The sequence below is a fragment of the Onychostoma macrolepis genome, chromosome 01, assembly GCF_012432095.1.
Source record: "Onychostoma macrolepis isolate SWU-2019 chromosome 01, ASM1243209v1, whole genome shotgun sequence".
Lineage (NCBI taxonomy): Eukaryota > Metazoa > Chordata > Actinopteri > Cypriniformes > Cyprinidae > Onychostoma > Onychostoma macrolepis.
This window is the reverse complement of record NC_081155.1, coordinates 41,277,625-41,294,621: the sequence shown is the minus strand read 5'-3', so window position 1 is coordinate 41,294,621 and position 16,997 is coordinate 41,277,625. Positions and strand designations below refer to the sequence as shown.

Genomic DNA, 16,997 nt, shown 5'->3' with positions numbered 1-16,997 from the left:
AAACAGAGAACTTACATAAGCACTCTTATTAAAACTTGATTGAATCCCAGATGGACCTCAGGGGCTTCAGCTGAGGTGATGCAGTACTGTAGACCACTTCAATGTTTAATGAGCTGTAAAATGTGTGTGTGTGTGTGTGCATGTGTGCATCAGTAATGCTGATTGACAGAAGCGGTGAAGAGAGGTGAGAGATAAACTTCATCCCTCTCTCAGGGAGAAGAGATGAGGTCACATGACCTGCGATAAGAGGCACGAATGGAGAAAACGTAATGTATGTACGTCTCCCGTCCTGTGACTATGGCAACAAGTGTACATATTAAGACCGGGAACGTCGATATACACACATAAGCTCTTGTGCTGCTCTCGTACACCTCAACGAAATCACAACGCTCAGAAGAGCCGAACCTTCCAGGCTAAGATCAGTTCTGTCGTTTCCATTATTTCAGCTTGATAAGAATTTCAATAGGAAAAGCTGCTTCTAGATAAGCATTAAAAAGCTTGTTTAAGCACGTGACATTAAGCCTGACTTTTAAACATGAATGAACTGTTGAAATAGCATACAGTTCAATGCTTAGAAAAGTGCTTTACAATCCTTGAACACTTGTTAAACGAGGCTCTTTTAAAAATGAATATCACAATAAGGTTGTTTACAGATACCCAAATACACTGTTTGTGACACATAAAATTACATTGTAAAACTGCCACAGCATAAATACTGGATTTGCAAACTGTTAAAATATTAGTAAATATTGATATCAAAAATCATTATCTGTCTAATACACAGCTAAAATATTGATACAGATATTGCTAGCATATCAGCCCCAAATTTCATAATGCACAGCTAAATACAACAATAAACAAACATATTTAATATCATGTTAAAATCAAATAAGAATTGAATGTGTGTTTATGCATTTAAATAACATTTCTGCAAAATGACTAAATGTAAATGTAAATAATTATTTTAAAATAAAATGTATAATACATTTAAATAAATACATCCAAAATAAATTATGAACCTAGATGTTTTAAAAAAAATGCATTTACAAATAAAATATATATCTATATATCCAATTTGTATATTTTAATATATATATAAAGGAATACATAAATAAAATTAATGCAAACTAAACTAAATTAAATTTAAATAATTAAATTTGAATAAATAAATCAACATTTGAACTATGTAAAATAAATGTAAGTAAATATAAATATGTATAAATAAATGTAGAAAAGAAATTGATAAAATGTCAATATATGTGTGTGTGTGTGTGTGTGTGTGTGTATTTATATACAGAATATAAATAAATATATATAAAGAAGTAAATATAAAATGTGCCAAAAGTATACAAAAACCTCATGTCCATACACACACACACACACACACACACACACAGAAATAACCTTAATCTGACAACAAAGAACCTTTCACAAAACAATTGTGATTGCTGCTTGAAATGAATAATCGATTATTATTTCATACCCCCCTTTTGAATGTTTATACACAATCATTCACTATATATAAGCATGCACAAACTCCCTCACCTTAAGTGGACTTGTGCAGTCCTGGAGTTTGGGATGTCCACCTTGGGTTTGTCCATGGCTCCTCCCTTCACAGAGGTTGCATGACTGACACCCTGTCAACACAAACACACACTCACCATGACTTCAGTTACTCTACAGGACCCAAAACAACCACACCACGCTTCAGTGTCGCCTACTGAGCAGGATGCCGATAGTGTTGAACACAGTTCTTGCCATCTTTCTCTCACTGTCTGCCTTTCATTTCTTTTTAAGCGATTAACATCTCATCTGGAAACAGCGATCAAAACAGATAAAAGGCAAATGAAAAGAAAACAAACACAAAGATGAAGAAAAACAAAATGATGCACCATAAAAGGGAAGGTCCACTTTCCTCACCGTGGAGCCGTCGCTAATGCTGGTCCACAACGCACCCTTTTCTCCACCCAAACACACACACACACAAACACATGGGACCCCCCCTCTCACGGGACGCAGAAAACACAAAAAGTGACCTAGATAATCTGAGTAGAGAGCGATTATCCCCCCGCTAGGCCACATGCTCCTGAGGGCCGCAGGGCCAGCAGAACCGGTGGGGCTATTGTTAATGTGCATCTCCCTCCTGTACTGAGTGCACACTGTTCACATGAGGACAACAACCCAGAGACTTTAATGGAGAGAGGGTAGGATGACATAATAGTTTTGAAAAGGGAAAGCAAACACATTCAAACTAAAAAATAAATAAATAAATAAAAAACTTAATTCACAACATTGATAATAATAAGAAATGTTTTCTTAAGCAGCAAATTAACACAGAATGATTTCTGAAGGATCTTGTGACACTTAAGACTTGAAGTAATGATGCTGAAAATTAAACTTTTCATCACAGGCATATATTATATTTTAAAATGTATTAAAATACAAAAGAGTTCTTGTAAATTGCAATAATATTCCTCAGTTTTTATTGTATTATTTCTGATTAAATAAATGCTGCCGTAGTGAGCTGTAATATATCATTTGTTGGTATTGGGTTATTAGTAGCAGCCAATTAAACTACAATCAATCAATTTGTAATACACAGAAAATGTATATTAACAAAGCTGAAAGGAGATACAAAATGCAAACATGTGCATGTAACCTGAAAATGTAAATAATATATGTATGTGTGTGTGCATGTTTGTTTATATATTTAATACAATTTAATGTATTTACAATTTATATATTTAATACAATATTTAATATTTTTACAATAGTCACGACAATGAAACTGGCCACCACTGAAAATAATATATATATATATTATATATATATATGGTTGTACCAAGTACAGTATTTTCCAAGTCACATTTTCTTATTACAATTAAATATAAATGTCAAATACTGGTTGATAAGACAAAACATACAAACATTTTTTTAAATTTAACAGAAAATACAAAAATATATAAAAGCAATATAAAACAAACATAAATGATAAATTTATATAAACGCCAAGCCAACGATATTTTTTAAGCAAAACTGAAACTAGTGATGTGTTGGAAATGCACTGCACAAATGAACTTAGAAATAAATGAACACCAACACAAATGTGTCACTTTCTGTTAATTGCATTATATAAGTTCCAGCTTGTTTCATAAACTCATTTTAAAAATTGCAATTTATACACTGGAAAATACGGTATTGCAGGTTTTGGTGGAAACTTAATAGAACAACAGGGGGAAAAACTGACTCAGGCGTGATGTGAGGATTTGGTTGATATGTTTACGACCTAAATATGCTTGAAGTAAACACAGTAAAACATTCATGGTCAGATGCATCAGCCGTGAGAGCGGAGGCTATATTAAATATGTGTGTCCTTGGCTCTCGGGGTGTGCGGCCTGTTTACATAAGACTTATGAGCGCTGGCTAAACTCTTGGGAATACAGTAATTGAATAAATGTCAAAGCCTAATGAGAGAGTTTGTAAGAGACTGTGTGTGTGTGTGTGTGTGTGTGTGTGTGTGTGCGTGCGCGTAGAGAGATCTGCATCACAAATGTGTTTCTCTATGACCTTTAAGTCCATCACATCCATCCATCTAACTGTAGATCTGACAGATATTACAACAGCAAAGCCGGATCATCAATCTACTGTACATGATAACTCAGCACAATTTATAACACAAGACCTAGCAACAAAAACACTAACCCAAATTGTTAAAAAGTACCATGGTAACTTAGTAATGCCCCGGTATTCTTTAAAGTACCTTGATATACCATACTATATACCAGGTTATTTGAGCCTTTTAATGCTAGGCTTTTAACGCAACTTTAGCCATCATTTAGTGTTTACAGTAAATATCATTTTCATGTACAAGCTGCTTTTTCTCTGTATTTTTTTCTGATCTGATCTAACAAAAAAAAGCGTTCAATGCAGTTCAAAGCAATGTTGTTCCAGTAAATGCTTATGGTTCAGGAGCAAGTTATGAAATCAAACCGACTAGAACATGTTCCTGGAACAACATTTCATAACCGGACCAGATCAGATTTTAGAATTAGTTTTGGGGTCTTGAATAATATTTGTATGAACCTCCATCATTTTAGGAGTAAGGTTGTTCCAGGACCATCAGATCAGAACGGAATGTCCTACTTGTGTAAATCTCGTGTATTTTCTGATTTTGAAAACTCCCTGAAGAAACTCTGAGCTTCATGTTCATGTTATGGCAGGAAAGGGGAACCCTGAAGCTCTCCCAGTCTCTTATCATCCGTCCCAGGAGCTGAAGCTCACAGCCGGCGGTCACCTCCACTGAAGCACGGCACACCGTTTCTCTGGGCTCTGCTCACACCTCAGCTGTATGTACAGGAGAGCTGGGTAATTATGAGTGAGGGATGGAGATTCTCCGCTCGCTTTGTCTGAAGACAAGATGATTATCAGATGTGTTGAGAAGGTTGTCTAGACCTTCCAGCACTCATAAACATGAACACAATCTAATAAACACCTGGGACCTTTCATTGATTTTCATACAATGCTGTGATCTGGGGACAAGCCACTGAAAAACTGCTTGTTTACTTTAATTTGTTTGTTTGTTCATTCATTTATTCATTGATTGTTTATTTGTGGATTTTTTTTTGTTTGTTTCGATAGTTTACATGTTTCCTTGGGGGGTTTTTTGTTTGCCTTTTTGATCATTCTCTTTTTCTTTTTCTTTCTCGTTCTTTCTTAGTTGGTTAATTTTTCGTTTAATTTTGTTTGTTCATTTGTTGGTTCATTGGTTGGTTTATTCTTGGTTTAATTTTTGTTCGTTTCAGTAGTTTGCCTGTTTCCTTTCTTTCTTTCTTTTATGAATTTGTTTGTTTGTTAATTTGTTCATTAGCTGGTTCATTGGTTGGTTTATTCTTGGTTTATTTTTTGAGTGATTCTGTAGTTTTCTAGCGTCCTTTGCTTGTTGTTTTGCCTTTTTCGATTAATCTTTTGTTGGTTGCTTCTCTTTCTTTCTTTCTCTTTGTATTTTTGCAATAAATGCAGTCTTGGTGAGAGATTTCTTTCAAAAACATAAAAAAATTCTTCCGCAACCCAAATTTGTGACCTGTAGTGTACATTTCCCATTTTCCAAGATGAAAGTGATCAACACTGACACATGCATATACAGTATACAGGATAACATAAAATATGATAACATTAACGCAATTGATAAAAACAGCATTCCTATCATCTAAGGTTAAGCTGGCCTCTGACTAGGCACTGACTGATTGAAAGAAATATTTATCCAGGAACACGTCCTATTTATATAAATCATGTTGGTAATATATCTGGAACTAGAGTCTCCAAGAATCCTTTACAAGCGTCACCTGATTCTTAAGAGTGCTGAAGAAGTCCTGCGGGAGGAAGTGGAATCTGCAGCGGTGGCACTGACAGAAGCAGATATTTATTTGGGTGCAGAGAGAATACGCATATATTTATGAATCCTCACTGTCTCAAAAGTGCTGTCGTTGATGCATTAGTGTGCCCTCACCCCGTCATTGAGGAGTGCACCGCAATGATTACTGTCACTCAGAGCCATCTGGGACGGATGTGTGCGTGAGCCGTAATTTTGCAGACACCCTATAAATTCCTAACAATTGCCATACACTTTCTTTTCCCGTTTGATGCTAATATTTTAGAGATATTGGACAGTTTTAGGTATGTAGTCCTGATACACTCAGCAGTTTCCAAGAGCCTGAAAGTGGTACAATTTAGGAAATGTCACACTCAGAATTAAAATATACTGCTTTGGCTTTCTGTGTGAGTCTGAAGCACTGAGAGTACATACAGCACGAACCTAAACACCATTCACTCATTTTGAAACTTACACTGCCATTCAAAAGTTTAGAAAGATTCTGTAAGATTTTTAAATGGTTTTAAAAAAGGCTCTTACGCTCACCAAGGCTGCATTTATTTAATCAAAAATAAAATAAAAACAGAAACATTATTACAATTTAAAATAACTGTTTTCTATTTGAATATATTTTCAAATGTAACTTATTCCTGTGATGCAAAGCTGAATTTTCAGCATCATTACTCCAGTCTTCAGTGTCACATGATCCTTCAGAAATCAGTCTAATATGCTGATTTGATGCTCAAGAAACATTTTCCATTAAATATCTAAAAAAAATAATCTTCCTGACCCCAAACTTTTGAGCAGCAGTATATACTGTATGCTGTTTGTCTGTCTAAATGTGAGAGCAAAAAAAGAGCTGTTTAACAGATGACCTCAAACACAAAGAATGAAAGAAAGATATAGAGAGAGAGTAAAAGCATTGTTGATGAAAACAATCATGGAAGAGAGTAAGATAACTAAGATAACCTTAAGCACAAATACAATATGACCATGAAAGTTGACTGTTTAGTGTAAATCCTGCAAACAAGGACAGGTTAAATACATCAAAAGACCAAGAACTTAAAAGCACTGCTTCCTCCAAAAGCACAATACAAATTTGTACTTCATTTACTGTAACAACTGAAAAAAGAAAGCTGGCACTTTCCCAGACACTCCTATCAAGCATCATTATGTATGTGGTTGTGTGTTCACTCACAGTGGACTGGGGTCTGCTGATCATGTCCTCAGGGTCCATTGAAAAGACATCCAGGGGTGGGGCGAGGGCGGGTCACTGCTGCTTCGCACCGATAGAGGAGTGGCTGATGGGGAAAAAGTCAAAGAATACAGTTATACATCTAGAAGAGAATCATTCTGCATTATAAAACCTATATAAAACAATGATTTAGACACTAATATATATATATATATATATATATATATATATATATATATATATATATATATATATATATTAGTGGTGTCAAAATTAGCGTGTTAACGCATGCGATTAATTTTTGAGTTTAATGCGTTAAAAATATTTAACGCAATTAACGCAGGGGCAGGGCTAGGTTGGCCGCCCCTGCGTTAATTGCGTTAAATATGAATTTATTCAAGAGGAAGTGGATTTATTCAGTCACAGAACGTCTTTACGACCACATCAAACGGGAGACGTTTCAGCGCTCCACTTCACTTCAGCGGCAGACGTGAGTCAAACGAGCGCGGAAACGGTACTGTGCTCACAGCGCGCGCTCTTCAATTGCACGCAAAAAGACACCGGCGCACGCTGCAGCCTGTATCCTTGTGCATGCAATATGATGCGTGTCAGAACCGTGTCACGTTCAACAGCGGCAGCTCTTAAAGAAAAAACAAGTAACCTAATAACCAGCTGCTGTGATGTCTATTAATCAAAGGACAAAGAAAAAAAGAGGAAAAATAACTTTTATAGCTTTAAGGATTCATCAATATTTAATTTATAATGTGTTTGATAACTTCAATTTCAATTTCTGTATATTTCTGCTGAAGGGCACAGGTAAATATGACATTTATTATAACGGGTTTATGTGAAGATTGTTTTAAATTAATTTAAATTAGTTACATTTTTTTAAGTCTAATATATGTTAAATATGTAAAGCTTTGTAATGTTGAACGGCTAATCAATGATTAAATAGCTACTGGGGAAAAAACTTTTCCAGAGATATCAGAGTGGTGCTGGCCTTCAGTCTTAAAAAAAGATGCCATTATACAAATATTAAAAAATGTACTGTCTTTATGTTGTTTGTACATTAATTGAAGATTGAATGTGAAATTATTGCAATATAAAAGTATATTTAAAAACTTTAATTTTAGGTGGGACTAATCGCGATTAATTTCTGAAAAATGTGTGATTAATTAGTTACATTCTTTTAATCGATTGACAGCACTAATATATATATATATATATATATATATATATATATATATATATATATATATATATATATATATATATATATATATATATATATATATACATACATATATATACATATACATATACATATACATACACATACAAGTATTTTTTCAGCTTTAGTTAGCAATAACAACCCTGCAAATTAATAATTACAGCTTTATATACCATGGGATTTACTTAGTACATCAAAGAATACCATTGTGATAGCTTGGTAAATGTCAAAGGTATTACAATGTCTTTTTTTTTTTTTTTTTGGTAAAGATAATACTAGTCCATTTGATTTTGGCTCCATTTTAAGAATACATTTTAATGTAGCATAGTTATTAAAATGTGAATTTTCTAGCATTTTATTTATTTACTTATTTATCCATGCATTCCTGCATTTGTTAATTTTGAACTCCAGTTACTTTTATGTCTCTTTTTCCATTATTTAATTTGATCTTCTCAGACAGACAAATGCTGTTACACTAGTTGAACATCACCAAGAGTGTTTTCCTTTTCAGACACACATTGGATCATACAAACACAATAAAAATCACACTGAACTCACCACATGAAAGCACAACAATACAGTCTCACGCAACACAAACGCAAAGACATTTGAGTGAGTCAGAGCAGCTTTCCGCACACACACTCATCAGTCCCGCCAAACGTCTCCCATTTGTCTGATTTCCATTAGAGGGACAAAAGCCAAAGTGCCGGAGCCATCGCTAGACTCAGCAGAAACAGCTACGGGAACAGGATGCTAGGTCCATCAAAATCAGCTCCGTCTTTTACAGGAACAAAATAAAACCACAGAAAAATGCAACGAGGGAGTTTTATATCAGGACCGTACAACAGAATGTCCTTGGCCTCCATACTGAAGAGGATCTCCAAGACCTTCTGAGATAAAGCCGGAGACATAGTGACATCTCAAGGATCTGAAGTACACAAATGTGTGGCGCGCCGGCATGGTGGCAAGGTCACTGCTGGTGAAACAGTTAAAGGAGCCGAATCGTGAAAAACAGGCTTTTCTATCACAGGGGAAAAGATGCCATCTATATATACCAAGCTAAGAAATATAGGAAATATATAAGCAGCAAAAATGACTAATGCAGAAACAGTAACCAGACTAATGAGCATATTAGCATTTGACTGTCCAACATTTACATATTAACAACTATGCAGTATTAAGCAATTTCATTCACCCTAATGAACGACAATGTGTCACTAAGAGGTTAGCCATTTACACTAGTATTTTATTTTTATTTTATTTTTAATCACATTGTGTTATTCGCCTATTTGTGTACAAATGCTCTTTTTTGTGTGCAAAGAAAACATTTAAAGGGCTCATCGGGTGCCCATTTTTCACAAGTTGATATGGTTCTTTAGGGTCTTAATAAAAAGTCTATAACATACTTTGGTTAAAATTTCTCAATGGTAGTGTAAACAACACCTTTAAACACTCAAAATCAGCTTTGTCTTCAGCAAGCCATTCTAGTCCATGTTGCTTTAAATGCTAATGAGCTCTGCTGACCCCGCCCCTCTCTTCCGTGGGGTGATGAACAGTACTGTTTACTTTAGCCGCGAAACTGGCTAACTAGCACGTTATTAGGAAAGGTGATTTGCAAAGCTTCATAAAAACCCTTATACTCACTTCTTCTGTAGATGAAGCTGGATCACGAATGATTTGTGTGAGCATAAACGCATTTAGGCAGATCGGGATCGGTGCATTCCCTTCAAAACGAAAGTAACGTTAATCCACTGCGTCTTCAGCGGCTCAGATGTCGGGAGTAAATGACCACTGCTATATTTATTATTACATCCAACAACAGAACACCTCAATTGCTTAATCGGAGACATCTTGTCTTCCCCTGCACCTGAGTCGACACAATGACAGACAGCTCTCAGCTCACTCAGGGCGGGTCTAAGGTAAGACGGCCTTGTCAATCAACTATCGTGGGAGCGGCCTGCGCAGAACTACGTTATTCTGAAAGGATTCTCAGAACAGCCTGATTTGAAAAATGGGATTTTAAAATAGGAATTTTTAAAAAACCACTGGGTGTATTTTTATCATTATAGGATGGATGTGTACACATACTTCCAACACACATTTATGTTCAAACTAGGGGTCGACCGATATGTGTTTTTCAGGGCCAATGCTGATACCGATTATTACAGACCAAGTGGACCGATATTTTTAACCGATATATTATGTTTGATGTAAAAATGAAAATTAATGTCAAAATTAAGAATAACAAGGGCTCTGACAAAAACTGCCTTTCCTGGTGTTGATTGCACTTCTTGTCATCCTCCATGCATCCATCTACAATAAGGGTAATATAAAGAGAGAGTTAAAAGTGGGGCCACTGCATTATCTTGGCCTACGTGACAGTAATTTCGATTAGTTTTAATTTACAGTGCAGTGCAAATGAAGCCATAAAACATTAATTTCAGTTATCTTTTAATCAAATGAGAGTTAAACTCAATTTTTTGGCAAACAAATGGGTTTACCATTAAAATTAAAACATGGAAGAAATAGCGTATTGTGTGATTATTCTTTTAAACAAAAGTTGTTGTAGTAGTAGTAGTAGTAGTAGATAAACCAAACTTTTATTTTGACGGGTTGCCATGAGGACCTCTTAAGTTTCTGTATAGCCTATGTATGTGATATGACGATCGTTTTACTCAAATGAAACGGTCAAATGCTCAAGAAGCAACTCTCAGAGCAGTTCTGGGGATGTTGTTCATGTATTTATGTCCTCATTTAGTGAGACGGAAGATGCTGAAAACACCGCGAGCGTCACGCACTTCAGTGTGTGTGTGTGTGTGTGTGTGTGTATATATAATCAAAACCGCACGTCTGTGCCATTCACATATACAGAGACACGCAGAACATGCAGAATTCATATTTAAATAAGTCTTTTTGCAGCTTAATATTTACAGATACTAGTCCATAGCGCGAGTCGATTTAAGTGTACTGACCTACTTTTGATTAAAAAGTGCGTTATACAGTAAATTTCCTTTATATGACTGGATTCCGCGATTCTGTCTGCGTTTTCCCCATCGCGGAAACCATAAATAGATAATATTGAGGTGTTTTGCAACTTCAGTGTAGTAGATTGTGATTTATTGCAACTTGAGCAACGTCTGCTGCTGCCTTTGAGAGACAACTGATGCGTGATGATCACTGAAACTGTAGCAAGCGCTTTCGGTGTGAGAGTGCCTTTAGTCTTCCACATTGATTGGTCTGACTCGTGACTCCCAACAAATCAGATGCGCGGTGGGCGGACACTAGAGTGGTGAGTTCTGACAGGCCGCATCAGAGCCAAATAGCGCGTTTCAAAATTAAATAATTTTATCGGCACATCGGTTTTGAAAATGACCGATACCGATAATCATAAAAATGCTTAATATCGGCGCCGATAATCGGTCGACCCCTAGTTCAAACAACTTGTAAAGTGAATATTGCATACAATGACCCCTTTAAGCAAAATGTCTGCCATTTTCACAAGAGGTCTATACACACAAATTCTTCCCCCCATTCTTTATTAGTTGCATTTAGCCATTTTGAATAAATACTGCTCTGAATGCAATAAATAAATAAACAAATAGTGATAATTAAAAAAGATATTGCTTCCATAAATTGCAAGAAACCTGTAGTGCTAAATATGTTTTTATGGTAGTAACAGGGTGTTTAAGTTCACATATTAAGGCTTTTTCTTCTTTTTCTTTTTAATCAACAAGGATGCAATAAATTTATAAGTAAAGACATTCATAATGTTCAAAAGAAAATTTAAAATAATGTTCAATAGAAAAATGTTAAATAAATGTTGTTCTTTTGAACTTTATATTCAACAAATCCTGAAAAAAATGTATCAGTTTGCACAAAGACAAAGCTTCAAAACTATTTTCAGTATTGATAATAATAAGTGTTTCTTGAGCAGCAAATCAGAGTATTAGAATGATTTCTGAAGGATCATGTGACACTGAATTCTGAAGTAATGATAATTAAAATTCAGCTTTGCATCACAGGAATAAATAACATTTTAAAATATACTCATATAGTAAACTAATATTTTAAATGATAAAAATTAACAAATTTTGTTCAAATAAACAGTCTTAGTGAGCATAAAAGACTTTCAAAAATATTTTAAAAACGTAACACTTTACTATGTGCTATATATATATATATATATATATATATATATATATATATATATATATATATATATATATATATATATACATACATACACACACACGTTTTAAAGTACAGTTCAGTGCAGTTTTAAAGTAGCTTCCTAAACATTAATGAGAACTAGTTATCTTGCATGTACTGGTAAAAGCGAAGGAACATAATATTGAGGACTTCTGCCAGCCTCAATTAACAGAAAGAGCAAGTCTGATCCTTAAAAGATACAGAAAAAAGCGCAGAGAGAGAACAAAAAATTCAAGCACAGTGCTTGAAAAAAAAGTTACCATTTTCCCTTGTCAAACAGACCCTTCCATCAGCAAAGACTGCTCCTATCCTTCAGTCTGCTACTAGAAATCATCAAAAAGGCCTTTAGGTATGATCACACTAGCATAGAAACTCTGAATCAGGCGAAGTCGATGTGTCCCGGGAGTCATTTTAATAAGGAACTGGAACCAAAAGCAAGCTTTAACACATCTGCTACAGTAGCTACTTCATTAGGAAAGCCGATAGTATTACATTTTGAGAACTCATCAGGGCCATCTTAAAATTTAGCTATTGAACTACATTTCTCTGTATATCAATGCTGATGTGCATATGAGACAAAAAAGTCTAATGAAAGAGATCTAAACAGAAACTCAGACTCTTTTCAGGCCTGAATTGAGTTCATTTATGTGACAACATTTTGATAAATGTCCATCCTTTGAGTGGGCATGCATGCTGACAGAGGGCTTAGTAACCATTAGAACTAGACATAAACATCATATTTTAAGAGATTTGTTTGTGTCCTGTGTGTGTGAGCCACCTTATAGCAACTCCTAAACCATAACATTCTATTCCATCGTTTATCTACACCATAAGACCTTCAACATCAGCCGCTAACTACACCCTGAAGACCTTACGAGGTCGCTCACAATAAGAAAGCTCTCAGACCTTCGTGATGTTTACGAATTCTCATAAAGGAGTGTTACATCTGTGCAGTGTCTGGAGTTTCCCTCAACTCCAATCAATCTTCTCCAACTTGCAGAACCTGGTGGAGCTTGGCACTGAACTCCAGGCTCAAGGTTAATCGTCAAGAGGAACGTTCGTGCAAACTAATTTTAGGCATTCATTTCGGTTTTACGCCCTTTGGAACAACAAAGGTAAGAATCTGTGGGAAATCTGTAAAGACCAGTGCGACTGAAGGTAAAACCTTTAATTATTGGCTATTCTGACACAGGAGTGGAGCAGCCCTTCTAGTGGTTTCATCTTTTAGGAAACGCACGACAGTTGGAGTGTGCTATGAATGTCAGCTGAATAAATAACAGAGGCAATCCCACAATATGAGTAATCAGTCTGAAAATAAATAGAATTTGAGTATGAAAATATTATTTAAGTATTAATAGACTAAAGGTTTGACGTTCACAGACCTGAAGTTACATTCAAATGTTTTCATAAGAACTGTTTGCATTTTATATAAAAAAAGTACAATTATGCAGTAAAGGTTTTATTAAAGTTGTGTGAAGGTAAATAATTAAAACTTCATCAATACTTACATCTGTTAATAAATTGACACTGTTTTTAATGATTTGTTTTCCTTACAAAAGTTTTATATTTAAAATTTAGTAGAATAAAGAGTTACAATACTGTAAATATTTTTGTTAAATCATAGAAATGTTTTTAGAATTTAGATTTGCAAAAATAACTTAAAATTAAATAAAACAAATAAAATTAAAAATTGTTTAAAAAATGTAAAAGTCGACTTTCAGGAATATCTAATCAAAAATTCAGTAGAAGTACACATGGATGATTTGGTAATGAAATAGTTTTACGAGTTAATAACTAAAACTTTAAAATAATATTAATGTTTTTATTATTAAAACATTAAAGGTGGGGTATGCATTTTTTCAAAAATGCTTTAGAAAACTGAGTCGGGCCAGTACCAAAACAAAATTGTAGCCAAACAGCAGTAAGGGGCGTGTCTACTCATGATGCGAGGAGAGAGCGCTCATCAGTGCACATGACAGACATTAGCCGAGCAGAGCGCCGACAGAAAGATAGAGATGGCGAATAAAAAACAAAAGAGGAAAACGTCTGCGGAACAAAAGAAGGCTTACACGTGTCGCCATAAAGCGACCGTTGAAAATAATTTGAAATTTGTGTCAATATGTCATAAATAGAACATGGCAGTAGTTTACTGTCGGGGATTTGTCGTGTCGCATCCAGTGTAGACAGCATCACTGATTATAATGAGTTCTATAGTTGTGCCGCGCCACTCGCGTCCTGTGTAGACACGGTGTTACGATATGGCAAGAAGTAGGACCCGTGTAAATATCGGATCAGCTTTCCAGCACTGGAGAGAACTCAAGGAGCGAGAAGGCCTGCGATCGGAGACCCTTTTGGGGTAGAGGCGTGTTTGTTTTGGTGATTTCAAATGTCAGCATTGGCTACCAGAAATCACTTACCCCACCTTTAATAGCTAATTCTATCTTTAAATGTGCAATGTTTTTATCAATTCAGTTGGTTTAACTTCAAATAATGTACAATTGTGTGTGTGTGTGTGTGTTTGCCTTCCAAAAAAAAAAAAAATCAATAACTAGACAATTTTAATGTTCAGCAGTTACAGAGATAACAAAATGACGCATCCACATCTGGCGCCTCTAGAACAGGGGCCAAGATTACGTGCAGAGGATCTATGGGAGAATTCAGAGTCTGGATTTCATCAACGCAATACATTTACGATGGAAATTCCCCATCCTGAATAATGTGCTGCGTTTGAATAGAGATACTTCTGTCAAAAATATGTTCTTGGCGTAAAAATCAACATAAAGGACAAGTGAAAAGTCCCGAATATAACTACACGTCTAAGACATCTTCCCACTCAACTACAATCCCTAAGCAGTATAAAAGTAATGAGAAAACTGCTCTCAAATCTGGGTTTAAACTTCTAGGATGAAGGACAGCATGGCGAATCCTCTTGACCTTTGACCCCTGAGAGGTCTGTCATGTGAAATGAGGTCAAGCGAGCACATTCTTTTAGTCACGCGTCGTCTGTTTTTCACGGCTCTATGCTGCGGTTATTCCCGTGTGTGTCGAGTCACTACGACAAAAATAAAGATATTCAGAAAAGAATGGCTGAATGTTACCATAGACATAAAAAAGGGGGAAATGCAAGCACCAAGAACCAAATTCAAAGAGAAGTTTGAGATCGACAGTCTGTTAGCCCGTAATTCTGTCTTATTGGTAATCAATGGCTGACAGGTATGAGCGGCCGCCCACCTCAGGTGCTGCTGGGAGCCGTGTGTGTGTGTAACGAGAGCGGGCAGGTCAGGGATCGATGCTGCTGTAATCATAGCACTGTGCCGCAGAGACAGTCAGAGCTCAGACAGATTTGCTCTGTTTCTGAGGACTGTTACGGCTCGAGCAGGAACAAACTTGTGGTCTCTGGTTGACGGAACAAAGTGCCGTTCCATAATTACATCTGAAAAAACCCTTTCCTCAATTCTTTCCTTGTGTGCTGACTGAGTAAACATGAACAGCAGGTCTAATTTGTTTAAAGTGCACTGTGATGCCCATGGTTAGAATGTGTTACCCATGACAACCAATCGCATATCTTTCAATAAATCAAGATCTCACAAGAAAAACGAGCTCATATGCTTTTAAATGGTTAAGTGTATTGCTACAGACCCAATTTAAGCTAATTATAATTACTTTAAACTAGCCCTGTCCTTAAAACAATAGCAATTTAGGATAAAGGATAAAATGATGTAGAGTATTTTTACTTTATATTTATAGAGTATATTCATATTAACAGATCCAAGACTTTACTATTTGGCAGAAGAATTATCTATTTTTAAATTTTTTGAAAATATTTTTGCATAAACAATAGAAACGCTTGCTTTTTAAAAAGAACTTAAAATTAAATAAAATAAAAAATGAAAGGTTAAATTACGCTTTAATATTTTTAGTAATAAAATTGAAATAATTTAATAATTTTAAATTAAAATAAAACTATTTCTTAAAATGTAAACATTTATTTTAAAAATTAAAAAAAACTTGCATAATTTGTATGGTCATATCAAACTTTTTGAGACAAATCTGTCCTTCAGTAACTTCATTCATCATTTCTTGATGCTTTCATGTTTTCCTTGTTTAACTCAAGAGATTTGTTTCAAAATATCTGATTCTGAACATGTAAACACAACTTTAATGTGGTAATGGGACGACAATTCACCAAACTACAGTATGCAATGATTTCGAACTGTTCTATATTTAAAAACACCATGCAGTATACAATGCATATGGCATATTTATTTGTGTTTGTTACCAGCTAAAATGCCAATTCAAACCATCTCTTGTGTCTCTTCTCTCTCATGTCTGTACAGCAGGTGTGAGGGCGGTCCTTTGAGCTCTGACTGACATCTGTCACGCTGCCAATCATCCTCTGTATCATCTCCACCTCTTTAACCTCACATTTACCCAGCGCTTTAATGTATGTCTTTGACCCACAGACTGAGCAATGACCCACTGCCCCTCTCTAGTCATCTTTATTCAGCAGTCACCACCTGTCACTCACTCTTATGCCCCGCCCCCTGACAGAATAAAAGCTAAAGTGGCTTAGAAGTTTTGTTTTGGGGAAATCTCATTGTGCTTTTGTACAGGATGATCTGTTTAACCCTCAGAGACCCACTGTTGGAGAACTGCAAAACAAAGCAATTGCGTATTATCTATTTCTCGCTAAACTAAAAAAAAACAGCAGCTCACACAAATTAAAACAACTGCACACACTACTGCTGACAGCTTTGCATCTGCAAATTTATGTTTTTAAGTAGAAATATTTTTCCTGAATATTGTGTGATGTTTAGCAAAAAGAACAAACGCCGTTACCACATTTAATTATTCATTTCTATAAGGAAAATAAAGAAAAAATTACTATAAACCTATTCATTTTTAGAATAAAAATAAAACCAAATGTTATTAGTATTTATTAAAATTATTATTATTTTATTCAATATTATTGTTATTATTATTATTATTATTAT

General features: G+C 35.2%; 1 protein-coding gene across 1 annotated transcript in view; it reads right to left on the bottom strand.

The window, feature by feature from the left end:
* The window catches only part of pard3ba (par-3 family cell polarity regulator beta a), a 187,171-nt gene that overhangs the window by 131,984 nt on the left and 38,190 nt on the right, over positions 1-16,997 (bottom strand). The window contains 3 exon segments of the mRNA XM_058773173.1: positions 1,546-1,637; positions 6,567-6,634; positions 6,637-6,669. Coding sequence (XP_058629156.1) covers positions 1,546-1,637; positions 6,567-6,634; positions 6,637-6,669 — 193 coding nt within the window.